The sequence below is a fragment of the Corythoichthys intestinalis genome, chromosome 16 (assembly GCF_030265065.1).
Source record: "Corythoichthys intestinalis isolate RoL2023-P3 chromosome 16, ASM3026506v1, whole genome shotgun sequence".
In the NCBI taxonomy this organism is placed as follows: Eukaryota; Metazoa; Chordata; class Actinopteri; order Syngnathiformes; family Syngnathidae; genus Corythoichthys; species Corythoichthys intestinalis.
The window spans coordinates 17046901-17067222 of record NC_080410.1 but is presented as its reverse complement, the minus strand read 5'-3'; the positions used below and the strand labels follow the sequence as shown (position 1 = coordinate 17067222).

The 20322-nt window shown below is 38.8% G+C and overlaps 2 protein-coding genes across 3 annotated transcripts; both read right to left on the bottom strand.

The window, feature by feature from the left end:
* Positions 1–250: 250 nt before the first annotated feature.
* On the bottom strand, positions 251–9944 carry zgc:171844 (uncharacterized protein LOC100151763 homolog). Its single transcript, XM_057861558.1, has 6 exons — positions 9742–9944; positions 7819–7933; positions 4677–4750; positions 2035–2149; positions 1493–1563; positions 251–1392 (listed from the first exon to the last, which is right to left on the bottom strand). Exons 1-6 carry the CDS (start codon positions 9764–9766, stop codon positions 1274–1276), a joined length of 519 nt encoding a protein of 172 aa, XP_057717541.1. The 5' UTR covers positions 9767–9944; the 3' UTR covers positions 251–1273.
* Positions 9945–11633: 1689 nt separating this feature from the next.
* On the bottom strand, positions 11634–18498 carry mfsd6l (major facilitator superfamily domain containing 6-like). Of its 2 annotated transcripts, none has more exons than XM_057861552.1 (2): positions 18359–18498; positions 11634–13594 (listed from the first exon to the last, which is right to left on the bottom strand). In XM_057861552.1, exon 2 carries the CDS (start codon positions 13551–13553, stop codon positions 11877–11879), a length of 1677 nt encoding a protein of 558 aa, XP_057717535.1. In that variant the 5' UTR covers positions 13554–13594; positions 18359–18498; the 3' UTR covers positions 11634–11876. The 2 variants fall into 2 exon arrangements, with proteins under 2 accessions (XP_057717535.1, XP_057717536.1); XM_057861553.1 differs by lacking the exon at positions 18359–18498 and adding an exon at positions 18120–18260.
* Positions 18499–20322: the final 1824 nt, after the last annotated feature.

Here is a 20322-nt window from a genome sequence, read left to right as displayed (position 1 = left end):
CATCACTCCTCTAGAGGAGATCTGCATGTTGGCCTCCGTTATTGCCAACAACGGGTACCTAACAAAGTATTGAGATGAACTTTTGGGATTAATCAAATACTTATTTTCCACCACGATTTGCAAATAAATTCTTTAAAAACCAAACAATGTGATTTTCTGTTTTTTTTTTTCTTCCACATTCTGTCTCTCATGGTTGAGGTTTACCCATGTTGACAATTACAGGCCTCTCTAATATTTTCAAGTGAAAGAACTTGAACAATTAGTGGTTGACTAAATACTTATTTGCCCCACTGTAACTGGTGAGTAGAAAACTTAAAGGTACAGACAACACTTAGTGTAAATGAGCTTGATGTGAAAGGCTTATTAAAGTATTTAGGTAAGGAAATCAAGACTTTCTTAGACCTCTGATAATGGACAAAAAAAGTTCAAATGAACTACGACCGCCCATCGGTGAAGAAGACAAGTGAGTTTTAGAGCCCCCCCAGGTGGCCAATTTGTGATGTCAGTTATACCAGCGCACATAAACACTGGAACACACGAACACAATTACATGGGGCAATGGGTATTACTGACTTTGCAAGGAAGGGCGGGCAATCTTGAATACTCTCATTTGATTGGATAAATAGTACCAGCAGTGGTAAACCCACATATCGGGTGGCCACTTCATGGAAATATTGGCTTTTATTTAGGTTTTCTCCACTATTACTCGTAGGAAAAAACAAATTCTGTATTTCTTAAACCATATTATTTCCATTAAGATGCACATGATAAAAGTGTTGTCTGTCCTTTTTAGGAAATGTCTACTGACATATTTTGGCTCATTTAGTTATTATTAATTATCTTATGTCTATACTGCACTATACTAGCCAATGGGGTGGCTAGTAAATTTTTAGGGGTTGCCGTGGCCACCACTGGCCTCCTCATTGGGGCGCCATTGACGGTTTTAAGGACATACAGTTTTTGTCTTGTGGGCCTATAACCTTTACAAGTGAACCTAAGTTGACGCTCAGTGAATTTTGAAAGCACTTTTGATATCCACCCCCCCCCACCCCACAAGTGGATTTACTCCACGAAGGAGATGAAAGAAGAAAAAAAACTCACGACAGGTGTTTGATTGACCAACATTTGAAAAATTTCAATGCTGAGAAGCAAATGTCTCAATTTTTTTGCGACGTTGCTAACACTTTCCCTCACTGTAAAATTACAGACGTCTAGCAAGCAACAGCAAATACTGGTGCGCACACAATGCGGTGTAAGCAGGCACAAGGATGCGTTACATAATTGAGCATGTGAAGCCGCAGCAGTCTTTCAGTAGCGTTATTCCTGTTTTAGTGATAAATGGTGCTGAAGTGTGTGGCGATTTGGACACCACCTTCTGTTCTTGCAAAGCACCTGATTTGAAAGGGAAGCAGACTTAGTTATGACTACTTTTTCATATTGTACAATATGAGATATTTTTTTCTTCAGACGCTTTTAAAATAGCAGCGCTCACCTTTCGTTCCCGAAGTAGTTTGGAATTTGGGCTGCAAGACTGCTGCCATTTCTCTGTCTTCTTCTCTTTCTCTGAAAAAACACAGTTGATATAAGTCCTACTGTTGAACCTTCTAAGGAAAAAGACCAATAGAAGGAAGTGTTAAAAAAACAACTGATCTATTAAGAACAGATCAGAATTCTTGTCACCATAAAGGACAACAAAATGCAGCAGAATCAGGTACAGAGGTAACACCTTATTTAAAAGTTATAAATCTATAGTTTGTTTGTTAAGTCATCCAAATATAATTTCTAACTATTCGATGAAATGCGTAGTTCTTCTAAGCAATTATAGAAGTAATTAAGTGAATAGCAGGGGACTACTTGTGTTATGACTACTACAGTGTCATGGGAAATTGGTGGGAAAACATATTCAAGAAGCAGGGAAATGCAAAGAACCAGGAATAACAAACTTAACCGGCTTTGAAACAAAGCCTGACTCTCTTTCCACCAAGAAACAAGATTTAGAAGTTTCACCTGTACACCATCATTGAATAACCTCACCTGAGCCGCTCAAACTCCACGTCATCGACAAGAAAGTCTCGGGTCTCCACGAGCTTGCTGATCTGCTGTAGCAGCTCCTCCTCCCTTGTTCTATCCTCCTCAGATTTGTCTTTGTCTGTTCAAAAGTTACATATGGCACAAATTCCACAGTCATTTTGATTTTCTCCAGGTAGTCCAGTTTCCTCCCACATCCCAAAAACACACGGTAAAATGATCGAACACTTCAAATTATCCCTATGAGTGTTTGTGTGAGTGGTTGTTTGGCTCCTTGTGCCCTGCAATAGGCTGGCAACCGATTCGGGGTGTACCCCACCTACTGCCCTTAGTTAGCTGGGATAGGCTCCAGCACCCCCTTAACCCTTGTGAGGATAAACAGATTGGAAGTTGAATGAAATTAGTCCAATGTTCTAAATCTTTATGAAAAACACCCAAACTCATGAAGATTGGTGACTCTCACTCATCTCTGTTATTTCACAAACTGTATTCCTCAACATGTCTGTTTACAGAGGGGCAAATAAGTATTTAGACAACCACTAATTGTGCAAGTTCTCCCACTTGAAAATATTAAAGAGGCCTGTAATTGTCAACATGGGTAAACCTCAACCATGAGAGACAGAATGTGGAAAAAAAAAAAAAACAGAAAATCCCATTGTTTGATTTTTAAAGAATTTATTTGCAAATCATGGTGGAAAATAAGTATTTGGTCAATACCAAAAGTTCATCTCAATACTTTGTTATGTACACTTTGTTGGCAATACGGAGGCCAAACGTTTTCTGTAACTCTTCGCAAGCTTTTCACACACTGTTGCTGGTATTTTGGCCCATTCCTCCATGCAGATCTCCTCAGAGCAGTGATGTTTTGGGGCTGTCGTTGCGCAACACGGACTTTCAACTCCCTCCATGGATTTTCGATGGGGTTGAGATCTGGAGACTGGCTAGGGCACTCCAGGACCTTAAAATGCTTCTTACGAAGCCACTCCTTTGTTGCCCTGGCTGTGTGTTTGGGATCATAGTCATGCTGAAAGGCCCAGCCACGTCTCATCTTCAATGCCCTTGCTGATGGAAGGAGATTTTCACTCAAAATCTCTCGATACATGGCCCCATTCATTCTTTCTTTTACACACACTGGTCCCTTTGCAGAAAAACAACCCCAAAGCATGATGTTTCCACCCCCATGCTTCACAGTGGGTATGGTGCAATTCAGTATTCTTTTTCCTCCAAACACGAGAACCTGTGTTTCTACCAAAAAGTTCTATTTTGGTTTCGTCTGACTATAACACTTTCTCCCAGTGCTCTTCTGGATCATCCAAATGCTCTCTAGCGAACCGCAGACGGGCCTGGACGTGTACTTTCTTCAGCAGGGGGACACGTCTGGCCGTGCAGGATTTGAGTCCCTGGTGGCACATTGTGTTACTGATAGTAGCCTTTGTTACTGTGGTCCCAGCTCTCTGTAGGTCATTTACTAGGTCCCCCTGTGTGGTTGTGGGATTTTTGCTCCCTGTTCTTGCTATCATTTTGACGCCACGGGGTGAGGAGGGAGTTGAAAGTCCGTGTTGCCCAACAACAGCCCCAAAACATCACTGCTCTAGAGGAGATCTGCATGGAGGAACGGGCCAAAATACCAGCAACAGTGTGTGAAAAGCTTGTGAAGAGTTACAGAAAACGTTTAGCCTCTGTTATTTCCAACAAAGGGTACATAACAAAGTATTGAGATGAACTTTTGGTATTGACCAAATACTTATTTTCCACCATGATTTGCAAATACATTTTTTAAAAAATCCAACAATGTGATTTTCTGGGATTTTTTCCACATTCTGTCTCTCATGTTTAAGGTTCACCCATGTTGATAATTACAGGCCTCCCTAATATTTTCAAGTTGGAGAACTTGCACAATTAGTGGTTGACTAAATACTTATTTGCCCCACTGTAGGTAATAATATCTTATATTGAAATTGTTGAGCATTGCAATTTTCTTGGTACATAACTAAATAACATTCTGTCTCCCACTTTCCGTGAAATTGGCTGCATTGGTCATCAACCATTATCTACTGTACATGATAGATTTTTGGAAAAACATGCCCGGTTGACACGACCTATTTTCCTTCCACTTAGTTTCACTTTGGAATTACATTTGACCTGGGAGGTCTGGCAGCGACTGAAAATTCATTCATTCTCTTCCAGTCATCCAAGTTCAAATGCATTGGAAGCCAACTAATGACGAACTAAATTCACTGCAGAAGGATGAAACGAGCCACATGATTGGACGTCTAGCTTTGTCAGTGGCACTGAAAGCGTTATAGCAATCCTAATGTATGGGTGGGCGCCTTTGCTGTCTTCACTCTACTGAAAAAAACGTTTCATGAAGATCAAAATGAATACATACCAGTTTATCTAGTTATTTATTTTTCATACACTCACTTTAAATACACTGTGTTCTGTACTGATCTTTTTCGTTGCCACAGCAACCTTTCTCCTGGCTCTGGCTGTTATACAAACTTATGGGGTGGAAATCACCATTGGTCAGTGCATTTCAAAAATGAAGAATTAGCCTTGAAAATTCACTAGACTCTATCTTTGCAAGGCCAACACTGACGTTTAAGAAATTTTGTAATAGATACAAAATAGTGGTTCACAACATGTACCTGCATTTGAGACCAGTTTCTGCAGCTCTCCCTTCAGCCTTGTGATTTCATTACACAACTGAATGTCGTCCATCCTGTATAGGCAAAAGAAGCACATATCATTACAAAATGTGATTTTTAAATCTTCAGTGAAAAATAAAACAACAGACTCAGTGGTATGCAAAAGTTTGGGCGCCTTTGTAAATCACTGATGGTTTGGTACAAAAATGTCCGTTAAATATATAATATAGCAGATGAACACTACCCCTCCTCCCACACACACACACACACACACACACACACACACACACACACACACACACACACACACACACACACACACAAAAATATTAAAAATATTCAAGCTCCGTGGCGACCTTTATGTCAGGGAGTTCCGACAAGAAATTATTGCCCTTTTTACCCCTGGCTAATCAGCTATACAGTATGATATATTTCACTGAAATATTTGTTCCAATCAGTGATTTACAAATTAAATCTTAAAAATTATCAGGGGCGCCCAAAATTTTGCATACCGCTGTATTTCATTTTCCAGTTAAATGAAAAATTGTAGCATTAAGAGTAGCATTAAAATTCTTTATGCTCAGAGATGCTTTCATTCCCAAGTGACATGTGTTGTCAATCTCAAAATGCTACCCAGGTGCACTCTCTGTATTTATCTGTGGACATCTGCTTATTTGCAATACAAGTGCAAACAATGGAAAACAAAAGGACAGGAAGGACAGGAATAGAAACTCTGGACTTGATTGTATGGTGTGCAAACTTCAAATGCCATGCTGTGCTGAAATGTTTTTCTACTCTAATGATAATCTGGTCAAGTGTATAATTATAACAGACACTGACCTTATTCTATGAATTCCAGCATCCAAATTCTGTGAAATCAATAAAAGTAACACTGAGAGAAGGAATAAACTGAAAGATAGTGCCCTGGGTTCGTGTGGGCTGTTCTCAAACTTCTCAAATCACGATTCACATGGCTGCTCCTGTTGACATGGTTGAGCATCATTCTCCTGAGGGTCAACTCTGTGTGTACACCCTCGAGCAGTTTAAGTGCTTCATTACTGTCTACTGTAACTCCCAGCAGTGGAATATGTTAAGACGTATGAGCATTTTGTCAATCCTTTAAAATGCATGCTCAGTCTGCAACACTACACAAATCAATAAAACAATAGCTGTATCAATACTCCGAGTTCCTGCCATTATATGGATTTTTTTTTTTAATGGAATTTTATTGTCATCACCATCGGTATCATTGACAATCATTGCAATTACAAAATGTGATTATGATTTGCCCGAAGCAACCGAAGAAGACGACAAAGGCGGACGAGATAAAGCATATGCTTATCAGTTTCCCGTCCTCCATACAACTAAAGACGCACATTCAGGCATGGAACGTACATCAAAACTGTAAAATAACACAGTCAACAATCTGGGTTTGGTAACTAAGCGTCCAGTCAGGCAGCTCGATTAATTTTTGGGCGTACAAGGTTATGACTTTGTCATGTGCCTGACATTTTTGCATCTGTTTGCTGTGGAACAATTTTGTTGTGGCTATGTGTGTGACATGTTATTACAGCTGGTGTGAGTAGCGACTCAAAATGCTTTTCTTATAAGTCTCTTAAAAGGATACATTGCTGAGGTGTACATGGTGGCAACAATTGGCGCACACAAGGTCACTGTAACAATTTCATCAGACATGAATGTATGAGAAAATCAAACAACATGCTGTACATATTTTATCCCATGATTAATGTCTCCACAACGAAAACATGCTTATTATTCGTTTTATACAGTATCTTTTCCATATACTCAGTAAACTAGACATTTGAATCAGGAGCTCGGTAGACACAGCAGATAATTATGTTTTACAATTGGGGATTAGGAGTTCAATTGTAATACATTCCAGGAGATTGTCAATCATAATTGCAACAACCCCTCCCCCCTTAGATGCCCGATACTTTGTGTCATGTTATATCCGTGCAATTTAAAGTCAGAGCCTTTGTTGTCTTTGGTAGATAATCCTTAATGTGTTCAAGATTCTTGTAACTCCTGCCGTTGATAAGTTTCAGCTTACCGTCCACATCCACGAGTTGTTATACTGGTCGGCTGTGTAGTATTTACAGTTATCCAGCTATTGTAGTCAGTTGGTCAAAACTCGTAATAGCTTTAATCTTCATATCTTGCGTCTTGACAAGAATCCTGCAATCTGAGACCCAGGTGTTGGCTATTTTCCCAGCTTTCTTGAGTTGCCGTGCTTTTCTTGCAATTTTGGCATTTCGGCGAGTCAAGTTGTCTTTCAAGAAAATCTTCGACCCTTTCAGGTGGCGGCGCTGGTTAAGCAGGGCAGTCTTGGTCTTGTGGTTTGCCAGCTTCATGAGCACCGTCGCCAGTTCTCTCCCCCCAGATGGGAGCAGAAGGCAGCGACGGATGTCCAGCGGTTCCATGTTTATTCCATACTCTTTCAGCTTAGCAATTGCCAGTTTCTGGTGGCAGCGCTAGTTAAGCAGGGCAGTCTTGGTCTTGTGGTTTGCCAGCTTCATGAGCACCATCGCCGGTCCTCTCTCCCCAGATGGGAGCAGAAGGCAGTGACGGATGTCCAGCGGTTCCATGTTTATTCCATACTCTTTCAGCTTAGCAATTGCCAGTTGCGCCACTGTGTCCCCTGGGACAGGCGTCAGTTGTAATCCAGAAATGATGAGCCCATTTGCGCGTCGGCACTGGTCGAGGTCGTCAGCCAAAATTTCCAGCTTCTTGATGCGAACATCTCTCTCCTCGACCGCCTGCTTGAGTTTCTCGTTTTCAGCGCGAATTAAATGGAGCTTTCTGACGATTTCTTGATTCTGGTTTTGAATCAAGCCAGTCAAGGAGACCTCCAACTTCTGTGTGGAGGATTTTATTTCATCCAAGTCTCCAGGTTTCAAATTCTTTAGAGCCATACTGGGAGTCGAGCTTGCTGGCCCTGAGCGCTTATCGGTTAAGATAAGAGAGTGCTTCAGAGTGCGTCTGTATGCGTTGGAGGCTGAGCAGCGAATATTTTGACTATCTAAATGAATAAATACTTGTGTGCAAAACATTTTTCTAAGGAATTGCTTGATGACGGCCAAACTAAATGAGAATTGGATACTTTATGTGCACATTGTCTTACATGTATCTCAGCTCTGATTCTCTCCGCACGAGCACGTTTCGTAGTCGCTCAATTTTGAACAGCTCCTCTTCAATGTCCTCGAGTGTGACGGAGGAATCAGCCATAGAGATGACATCTGCTTAAAAATAATCAGGAGTCATTGAGTCAGTAGTTTATTTTGGTGGTACTATAAATATATTCAGTTCACATACACATACTGTAAAGCGTTTAATCATCCAGTAGTTGTTTGTTGACGTAATGTTACGTATGGAGCGTGAATGAAAAATGGCTCATCCACAAATACATTTTTAATAGACACATTTAATTGGTCGTATAGTTTCACATTTGATGGATGAGCAGACACTCCAGAGACAAACTAATTTTACCAAGCAATTAAAAGGACAATTTTCCATAATATGTTCCATTTAAAGGAAGAAATTAACTGTAATCATGTTTGTGATAAAACACCTGTGTTTTTTCCACGATGCAAGTTGCTCACATAATTACCTTGTTTCTGCTTAGCAACAATCACAAAAACAGTTATAGGCATTCTAAAAACAGAACATGTTATGTCAGGAGAATATGAAAAAAATAATAGGCAAATAAGATAAAGTTGCTTGTGCGCTGAAGCTTGTTAAGATAAAAATAATCTCCAGGTTTCAGTTCACACGCTAATTGATGCCATAATTTCAGTGTCACTGCAGTAAGCCCTCCCGCAACCCCTCTTCGACATCCTCCTACTCCTTTACTGCTCACCAGTAGCGATGAGTCACCCAGTAGTGCTGAGATTTAGTTTTAATTACCTGAGCTTGGCTGAAAGGACCTTTTTACACTCTCACATAGTGGGTGAGTCACTGTTGATGCCCCAGCTCAATCCACCAGGATGTTGATGACTTGCTTCCGACACTTCATTCATTTAAATGCCAAAACTATTGAATGATCCACATGGGAAATTGCTAAGTAAAAGAAATGTCGAATGGCTCCTTCTCCTTCTGTCATTTTTCTCTAATGAGACTTCAACTTTGCCCTGTTGTCATTTGATCAACCTGTCAGTTTTACTTGTTTTCCATCTATTGCTGGTTTACTGGAGCACTCATTTACATAATTGGCCGCCATTGACGCTACTAGATGTCTAATCCATTTGGGCCGGGAGAGGCTGGCAGTGAACTGAAAGATGAGCATTGACAGGCAGTCATCCCAGTTTAAATGAATGGGACGTCTATCATTGTCAATGGCAGGTAACGATTTAAATACTGTGAGGAAAAAAAAAAACACTTTTGCATGTTATAGGAGCACATTTTTAATTTAAATTTTGTTTTCATTAACATTTTAATTCATAATTTTATTTTTTTCTTGAGAACATTTTATAAAACAAAAATATGATTATAGAGAAAATTTGATAATAATTTGATATACTGTATATATAAAGCCTTAAATGTATTATATGTATAAAAGTGTGCATGCTTTTTAACAAAAAGTCACCAACAAATACATTTATGTGATACATGCATGTTTGTAAGCGAGCCGATACTGCGCAAGAATGTTAACCAATATATATAGATTTTAATTTGTTAATTTTTAATTATTATTTTTTTAATCGTGACTGTCTTAAAGTGTCAACATTTAATAGGAAAACAAAATCAAATCAATAAAATACAGTATTACGGGGTTGCAAAACTTAATGGAGGATAACTGTCCCTTTCTGTGCTCCAAAAACACAAACATAAGCACGACATGATGACCTTATAAAACAAACGCTGATATTAATTCAGCAATTATGGATAAAAAATGTTTATGATTTAGAATACTGGACATGCAAAAAAAAAAAAAAAAAAAAAAAAAAAAAACCAACAACTTATCATTCACTAGTTATGTTTAAAAAAAAAAAAAGTATTTTAACCTCAACACACAAAGCATGCACAAAACAGGTATACAAAAAGTCACCTGATTTCTCATTTGTCTCATCCATTTGTGCCTTGTTCAGAGTAGTCTTTTCCAGATGTTGTCTGCTATTCCATGATCCTTACCTAATAGTCCCCTTTCAACAGTGCCAATAAATGCACGCTCTGAGAGTGTCGAAGCGCTGCTTTTGGGGGAATCAGGGAGAGCTGCGCGTGGATGCTGAACGCGTTCCAATACTAAAGAAACTGAAAAGGGAGCGGACCACCGCTCAAAAACGCCGCCTAGTGACACATATATGCAACAGCAGGCCATCATTCTGGGATATCCAAAACTGACTTAAAAACAAGAAATCATTTTACTGTGTGACAAATACACTCAGCCAAAATCTGATTGGAAAATGAAATAATCTCTGATAGTATCTTGACCAGCATACAAAGTGTCAATTTTGTGTCTTTGTGAGCAAAAACAACAAAGCAGCATTCTGCAGGTTGACACCTGCTGTTTAAGAGCACTCAGCTCGATCCACAACAGCGTTAGAGCATTGAAGCGGTTTTCTCATCACAATTACCTGATAAGGTTTTGCTTTAGAACAACATAATAAGGATGGCATTACTTCACACAGCAGCCAGCCAGATGTTCAGCGATTGTTTCCAGGCAGTAGGTTTATTCAATGATTACAAACCAAAATGCACGGGGAAGGGTTTCAGTTTTTGACATTTATTGTTCAAGACAAATACAAATAACTCAAGTCACCGGACCTCAGCTTCAGTGGGTGTGACAGAACTGTAAGCAACAGTAGTTCAAACCCCGCCTTGTGCCAACATCTTGTATTTGCATTTTAGTGAGAGGATTCTTAATTGAGCCTTGGCTTTTGTACAAAAACATGGTGTTTGCCTTAAGATGAAATGCTTATGTAAATATTCACATTTCAAAACAGTTAATGTCTGCACACGCACACACAAAAAAAAAATAACAGAGCAATTAAAATTGACTGAAAATAGATCAGGTTAGAGAGGACTTTTTTGTAATAACAACTCATTAATTCACTGCTTTTGACAGTGATAGAAATAGATTTGAATTTGAATGGCTGGCATTGAATGATCATGTTTCAGTGCTATTGACGGCGATAGACGCTATCAATGACAGCAAATGTGGTAATCTTTTACACTTTCTAGTCTCAATGTCATATCCTTTCTTGATTTTACCTTTAATTCCCAAATTTTACATAGATTAATCGCTTTAGTTGTGTGATTAATCAACAAGAGCCAATGTGTTTAGCTTAAGCTTTTTAAGTGTCAAAAGCTTTTTGTTGATTTTTGATTCCCAATTTTACTCAAGTACGGTAAATATCTGTAGCAAATTTGGTTGGAAGTAAAAACAAAAGATCAATTGCGTTCCTAAAGCGATTAATCGTGATTAATCAATGCCAGGCAATGTGTTAAAGATTCAAGTAAACCCCTACATTTTAACATTTATGTTTGTTTTCCATTTTTACGCTCAGGCCAAAGTAAATCCAATATTGGTGTCAGTTATGTAGGCATAAACTGAGGAGTTTCAGTTAGTCATTCATATTGCTTTGCTGCAATCCAGTGGGATCAAGAAACTACGCTGATGTGAGTTGAGGAGTTTCATTTGGGCAAAAATAGTGCTCAGCCAACCTCTTTTGCCATCTACTACTGGACTGTCTCAGAAAATTAGAATACACAATATTCTAATTTTTTGAGACAGTCCTGTGTATATATACAGGACTGTCTCAGGAAATTAGAATACACAATATTCTAATTTCCTGAGACAGTCAGGAAATTAGAATATTGTGTATTCTAATTTCCTGAGACAGTCAGGAAATTAGAATATTGTGTATTCTAATTTCCTGAGACAGTCCTGTATATATACACAGGACTGTCTCAAAAAATTAGAATATTGTGTATTCTAATTTCCTGAGACAGTCCAGTATATTACTCATAAGGTAACAAACCCTAGCAAAATTGAGAAATACGACTGATGATGTGGACTATCATATTATTTTGTTATAGTTTTGTCAAATAACCCGTTTCCATTAAATAACGGTACACAATTAGCAAATGTTACCTAATAAACGGAATCATATAGGCAAATATAAATTGAAACTTCACACTTTAAAGTGTTAGTGCATTCATTTTCTTTGATCACTGTTAAGTTCAGTGGTTTAGTCCCCTTCCATAAGTGTTGTTATTGCAGTGGTCATCTTCCATCGCTTTATCGAGCCAGTCTCTTTCTTGCTCCGACTCAGAGTCGCTGGTCTCACTCCCATCTGCCGCCAAAAGACGGGAATAGTTGATCCTGTACTGGTGGGGGGCGTTCCACTGGAGCAGTGGCAGGCAACTGCACCACAGAATCAGAGCTGCGGCTACTCCTCTGAAAAGCCACACCAGCCCAAACCAGCGGACCGCGAACCCACCGGCGAAACTTCCAAGTGCGCTTCCTAAGTCCAAAGAGAGTGCGTTATAGAGCCTTCTGATGCTCCTCTCTGTTCCTGGTGTGGCAACGTCGTCGCTCTGCACTTTGACAGCCCACCAGAAGGCTCCGCAGCTGAAAGAGCTCAAAAGCTGAACGGGCAGTGCAGCCCATGGTCCCCACAAGAAGGAGTAATACAAACACTGTAATCCGAGCGCGGCTGCCCCTAGCGTGAGCAGCCTCCCTGAGCTGAGTAGTCTAGTAAGTCGGACGGCCAAAAAGGCAAAGGCAGCCTGCGAGAGTGACGCGAGGCCGAGGGATACCCCCATGTGTAACTCAGTGCTGTGATGATCTTGCATCTGCCATGTGAGGAAATTGTCCACGGTGGAGCGGGTCATTCCAACCAGTAGAGCAGTGACAGCGCAAAGCGTCGCACGCCGGGAGCCATGCATCAACTGCACAGCTTTGATCAGTCGGTTTGCCGTGACCCGCTGCTTGTTTAGGTAAAGAGGGAGGAAAGCTGCGACAGGCAAGGCCAGCGCAGACACGCCGGCGTAGCACAAGAAGTGCACAATGCTCCTGGAGGTGTGACCGACAATGAAACAGTTTAACTGGCTGACCAGCAGCCCCGATCCTGCGACACCAAACGCGGCACCGAGTACAGGACACAACCCGGTGCTGCTGTAGTGGTCAGAAGCGTCGGCAAAATCAAGATAATCATACAGACCGTCATCTGCTGTCCACTCTAAAGGGGCTGCTACCAGTTCCCATACAGACACCGTGATAAGTATCAAGAAGAAAAGTTGGCGTTGAACGTCCATCATTTTCAGGCTGGACAGAAAGTCCTGTTGACCTTCCTCTTTGTTTTTCTCTGTGTTCGGTTTGACTTGGGATCGCTTCTTTCGCAATGAAGTCGAGTTGAACACAACAAAGCTTTTGTTCTTTGGCTCTGCAGTACTTTTTGTTGTAACAGGAAGATGTGAAGTTCTGACCACTGCATCAGAAAAGTTGACAGTGGATTGGGATGCTGGAGCTGTGCTGACGTTTGGCTGCGATTCTGTGGGGGACGGAGTACTTATCAGATTAGACCCATTGCAGGTGTTGTTGTGTGCTTGCAGATCTACCGGCGGGACAAGAAGCATGACCAAAGCGACCACGGCTGAACACACCAAAGAGCCATGTAGCACCACTCGTCTCTTGTTGTACATCTTGGCAAGCTGGGTGCCGAGAGGGCGCCATACTAGCGATATGAGGTGCTTGGTGCCCATGACGATGCCCGTCATCTCAGGTGTGAGGCCCAGCTGTCTGAAGTACAGCGTGACGAATGGGAGCAGGCATGACTTGGCGCAGGAGTACAGGAAGTGAAAGGCTCGGGCCAGAGCCAGGGTCCTCTTGATGTTGATCTGCTTGGTCTTTTTCATGGTTGACTTCCAGGGTGGTTGATTGGCTTTACATGGAGCAACTACGGGACAAACAATCACAGTTAGGTGAAGAAACTAGGCAGCCGAAAGAAAAAGCAAGAAAAATAACTTCCTTATTTCCCTAATTTCACACCAGCATATCTGGATGATTGTCCAATCAATGTAGGCATCAGCTATTAAACCTGCAGCATATTCCTATTTAAACAATGGGAACTAAAACACTATACCATACAAACTAGGGATATTCCAATCGCATATTTTTACACCCTAGTCCGAGTCATCTGATTGAGAACTTTGTGATACAGAGTCCCGATTCGAGATCGAAAAAAAGTTTTTTTTTGCTGATGATAAAACGTATATATTTTTGTTTCTTTTGGCAATGCCGTTGTATTTCTGGATTGTTTTGTTACTTTTTAACTTTAAAAAAATATATATATATATATTTAAGTGTACTGCCCAAAACCGTGTGTTTCCATATACACTGCTCAAAGCCAGCTAACATTGTATGCCCTCTAATAAAATACAAGGCATGGTCTTTTCTTGTTTCTATGTGAAGTAATTCGTTTAAGTTTTTGAAACTGTAACAAAGAAACATGCATGCATTCAACACAACTGTACAATACGCTCTGGTATAAAAATTAGGGCTGTCAAACGATTAAAATTTTTAATCGAGTTAATCACAGCTTAAAAATTAATCGTAATTAATCGCAATTCAAACCAATCAATCAAATACCAATCAAATATGCCATATTTTTCTGTAAATTATTGTTGGAATGAAAATAAGACACAAGACCGATATATACATTCAACATACTGTACATAAGTACTGTATTCGTTTATTATAACAATAAATCAATATGATGGCATTAACATTATTAACATTCTGTTAAAGCGATCCATGGATAGAAAGACTTGTAGTTCTTAAAAGATAAATGTTAGTACAAGTTATAAACATTTAATATTAAACCCCCCCCTTAATGTTTTCATTTTAATAAAATTTGGAAAATTTTCAATCAAAAAATAAACTAGTAGCTCGCCATTGTTGATGTCATTACACAGTTCTCATGGTGCTGAAACCCGTAAAATCAGTCGAATCCAAGCGCCAGCAGAGGGCGACAAAACACCAAAAAACACAAGTAACAACTGGACATGACACTGTACTGTCATTTTAATCTGTTTGAGCGGGGCATGTGCCTTAAATGCGTCAAATATTTTAACGTGATTAATTTAAAAAATCAATTTCCGCCCGTTAACGCGATCATTTTGACAGCCTTAATAAAAATACCATGTAGACATCACACTTTACTTGAGCTACAAGTTATAAGTATATGTTAGCTTTCATACAGCAGGACTTATTAACGATATTTGTTCATGTAGCTTTTCCCCATAAATACACATATACTACATATTAACAGGTACAAATACTTACATGTACAGTGGTTGGACAAAATAATGGAAACGCCTACAATTTTGGCATCATAATAATTGAACGTAATTGTTAAAGAATGGCATGAGGAACATTTTAATGAAGTTGAGCATATCATATGGCCAGCACAATCCCAGACCTCAACATCATTGAGCATTTACGGTCAGTTGTAGAGATTCAAATAAGACATCGATTTCCACTGCTATCGTCTCAAAAAGAGGGTATTCTAACTGAAGAATGGCTTAAAATTCCTTTGGAAACAATTCACAAGTTGCATGAATCAATACCTCGCAAAACTGAGGCTGTAATTGCCGCAAAAGGCGGACCTACACCAAATTAAATTATTTTTTTCTATTAAGTTTTTTTTCCATTATTTTGTCCAACCCCTGTAGTTTCCAAGGCAGAAATGTAACAGAAAGCACTCAACAGCATCAATGCGACTGACAGGCTGTGTACTGTAAAAGTGAATGAGCATTTGTTTCAAACTGCGTCACACGGTGGATGCAGTAAACTATTATGACCACAAGATGTCAGTAACATACTGTTCCAGGGGTTTCCAATCCGGTCCTCGAGGGCCGCTATGGGTCCTGGTTTTTGTTCATACCGATCAAGCACAGACCTTTTAACCAATGGTGTTTCTACTAAAACAAGCAGCACCTGACTGCAATCAACTGATTCCACTAATAAAACATAATAGTTTGGAGACCACTGCTCTAAACCGTGACAACTATAGACAAGTTTCCTGAGCGATACATGGGCAGCGCCATCTTGGACAATGCTCCGAACTTATGGTTTAGAAAAAAAAAAAAGAATTACAGTTCAAGTAAGCAGCGTGTTGACAAATTTAAAACTGCCAAATTAAAGCAGAGGAACTCATGGAATCTCCAAAACTGGATTCAGCACGACGTAGATGAGATTGCAGGATTGTTCTTATCACTTTGTTGATCATTCGTGGACAAAATTACAACAACCTTTCAGCTTGTGTTGACATGATGTGTAGATTGATACGCCGGCCACTTAATTGACCAAAATGAGGTGAAATTACAAATTATATTACATTTGCCAAATGCAGAAGGGCTGACACGGATTTTGTTGTTACAAGGAAATACTACAAGGTATGTACATATAAACAAAAACAGTACGTCATTCTTTTTTATTGCAGATGTTGATCGCAATAAAACATTCGGACAACATGATTACACCGTCTTTCCCAGCCACTGCCTATCGGCCGCCCCTGAGAGTCAAGCCTTCCATCATCAAAGTAGAACGCACGTAGTCTCGATATATGTCCATCAACGTACAAGTCAAGTTATCTTCCTTTGCTTAACAGTGTTTTCCAGCTGTACATAAACGTACAAAAAAACTTGTAACACTTGCATTTATGCGTTTACAATTATGCCATGCTACACGTACTGATTAGCCACAGGCTAGCAGCAGATACAGTAGTTATCGTAAACATAAAAATCATCATAATTACAATCATCATCGTAATAACAATATTAAATGAAACAAGTCGTTTCATGCGCAAGATTTTAGCTTTAGAATTTTTAAAGCACCGGACACATGAAAATGCAGGGATAGGAAAACCATACCTTCCAAAACAAAGCGGCAACACGGCTACAAAAACACCCGGTCTTAGTGGTGGCACAAGCTTGGTTCCACATCTGCCTTCATGAATATGTTGTCCGCCCCTGTCGTGATGATGGCAGATGGATGTGGTATTTCCAAATTGTGTTTTTTAAGGGATTTGATAAGTAATGTTACTCCAGCTCCACTGTTGTTTCAGATGAAGAAATTCTAAAACGGAAGTTGCGAGCAGACATAAGGAAGTAAAGCGGAAGTACCTTCGGAAACTTGTCTATAGCCAGCACTATAGGTTTAATATATATATATATTAGTGCTGTCAAATGATTAAAAAATTTAATCGAGTTAATCATATGTCAACTGTGTGATTAATCATGATTAATCACATTTCCCTCGGGATGAATAAAGTTGCTCTTCAGGAAAAATAATCTAGGAATATACTATAATTGACTTAAAATTTGTTTTAAGATTAAATGTATGATGTGTGAATGAATTAATACTTAACCAAATAGAGTTTTAAAATTTTATTAAACAACTCAGCACGTATAAAATAAAATAAATTGTCTGTATTATACAGCAAAGAGCTTTAACAGATTGAAATGCCCTTCATTATATGACATAATTCACCCACGGAACTTGTGTGTATAGTTGGCCGAGCGTGTTACCGGCTACATCACAGTCACATGACAGACACTTAAGAGCCGTGCATGTTACGGCTGAATTCAGAGTTCACAGAGAGTCTCAAGCGGCCAACAGGTGTTGTGCCGAAAAATAGCCGCCCGCGTGAAATGTCCCCCCTGACGGGAACGCTTATTTATAACGCTTTATTGAGGTGAAAACATCAAATGTTTTCATGGACGCATTACAGTAATGGATCTACGACTGTAAAATCAGTTTTAAATAAATAAATTACACAAAATACCAATGACCCAATGACGATCACACAGGTATGACATTTATTAGTTCAAGCAGAGTAAAATAATACATATTCATGGTACAAGAGAATCGTTTCCATTTCCATCGATTGGTAAGAAAAAGCTGTTTGTACGAGTGACGTGTGGGTGCTCAATAATTAAAAAAATAAACAAATAAATAAAAATAAATAAATAAAATAAACGCTCAATAAAGCGTTATAAATAAGCGTTCCCGTCAGGGGGGACATTTCACGCGGGGCGGCTATTTTTCGGCACAACACCGGACACAGCAACTCGGCTGCTCAACGGGCCAACAAGACTCAAGCATCGCATCCGCCACAGTAGCTCAATTACCTTTTGGCATATTACCCAAAACGAACTGCCAACTTAAAGAGCAGACAAGCACAATACAGTAACAATAGCTAGTGTTTGTTTGAAATGTTTCATGATTTGTATAATCAAACTTGACAAGTATTTCTAAAAATGTAGGTACAAAAATTGTTTAAAGAGTGATGTAGCGCATTCTTAAACGTACAATTAAAATATCGATAAGGAATAACTGTCAGTTGGTCTCAATAAAAAACATGACTATTAGTATTATTATCAAAATCTGTGTTTAAAATAGTTCTTGTACAAGTGTACCTGAAGAAGTGTCCGACGAGCGCGTGCATAAATACACAACACACAAATGTTTACGGGAAAAACATTGAAGCGAAATGGTTAATTTTGTGCTATTAAAAAGCAACGAGGAACTTGCCAGTCAGTAACACCTGTCAAGCTGGATGCACCAGTTCGCTTTATGAAGACGTGGAAGCCTACGCGTCCACGTCACATTACACCAGCTGACTCCATATTAAAAAAACAAAACAATAAATATTTACCTTTTTATCTCTTCCCAGATGCACTCCTTAAATAGTTGCACTTTATATGTTCCCCTCAGCAAGAGCAAGTGCAGCATTTTTACCAGCGTTTAATAACTCCACCTGTTTCAAACTTGTTCGGCAAAGTTTACAGTAAACCTGGCCGCTAGTTCGCAGGACTTTAGCGACCCCTTTAGACGTGGATGCTGAAGTAAAAATGTTTACTTCATTTCAGTAACGTGAAAATGAATGAATGAATGAATTAGCACTTTTTATTTATTTATTTATTTATTTTTATTAACATGATTAACAGACAGATGAACAATCAACTATACAAACCAAAAACAAAACAAAACAAAATAAATACAAATATGCCAGGTGGCATAAACATTCCAAACATTGCACATCAGGAAAAAAATAACAATTAATAATGTTGAAATCAATTATTCACAAAAAAAGTTTTAGTTTTTCACAAATATTGATTGTTTTTTCCACTTTCAGATTCTTTGATTTTTGATGTAGCGCACAGTCTCCTTATGAAAGTGTGAAAAAGATGGTAACGGCTTGCTAAATTTACATTTGTGGAGGTAGAACTTCGATAACAAAATGAGTAGATTAATAATAATAAACACACAAACAAAAAATGACATTTTCACAAATGAGTTTGAAGTTCACATGTAGATTGCCTATGGATTAGTACTAATTTTTTAGACTAAGAGGGGCGAATAATTGCTCATTCATTGACATGAGCATTCATTAATTTAATTTAAATTAACATTGAACTCATTTATAAGTATATTGTATTATAATTATAAAAAATAATATAAAAATAACAATCATTAATAAATCAAAAAACAAATATAATAATAATTTGTAATATTTATGTATATTTTTTTAAAATGACCAAAAATAGTCACTTGCCTTATTAAAGGGAACCTCAAACTTAAAGACTTGTAGGCTCTAATAAGCCACAATTGTACTCTTTTACTAAAATATGTTATTGGAAACACATAAAATATTCCCTTTGATTTAAAACTCTATAGTATTTATACATGTTATACATGTTTTGACCTACAGAGGGCGCCATGTTTTATGCGTGCAATGGACGTTCGGGCTGATGACGTAGTTTGTCATTGTCACTCGACGAATACTACCGGGGCACTGCAATTCCTTCTAAGCGGCGAGATGTCCAACACATGCGCACATCATTTAAAAGCGGCAAGTACTAGCTATTTGTGGTTTTATTGAGTCTTTTCTTACCTTTTAATTGACTCAAAATACTTTTTGCATGTGTTTCCCTTTCATCCTTTTAGGCATTGTGTTTACCTGTGGTAGCTTTAAAGCAAATTGTTGATCTGTTGACCATATAAGTCACGTAGCGTATTTAAACCACCCTTATTTGATATTCCTACATTTAAGTATTTTCCTAAGGCATCTTTAGTTTGTTCTGTCTGTATGCATCTAAACAAAACAAGCTGAAAGCACACGGTAGTACTTTGGGTGTCAAATTTGCCTCTTGTAGGATGTTTCACATAACACATAGCACATTTTGGCAGAACACCGGTTTTGTCATACTCTCGTCTGATCTCATCCCATCTTTCCTGTTCATTTTGCATTTGCTGCTCGTTTTCTGAAATATCGACAGTGTTGTCATGCTCATTAATGTTCCTCTCGGGTTCAAATTGAAAGGGTTGAACAGATGACATGTTTATGTTGCTTGAGTCATACTCTGGAAGCCCAGCAGCGTAACCATGTGACGTCACCGCCCAGCGACGTCAACAACAATGGTGATTTACCAGCTAAACTAATTTTACAAATTGTATAAAACCAAAAACATCAACAGGGGTTTTCATATCAAATTATTTGAACTCATAATAACGTTGATCTTTTAAGAACTAAAAGTCTTTCTATCCATGGATCCCTTTAAAGTGCCTGTGACACGAAAAAGCATTTTTATTTCATAATACATGTGGTATTTTATGCTC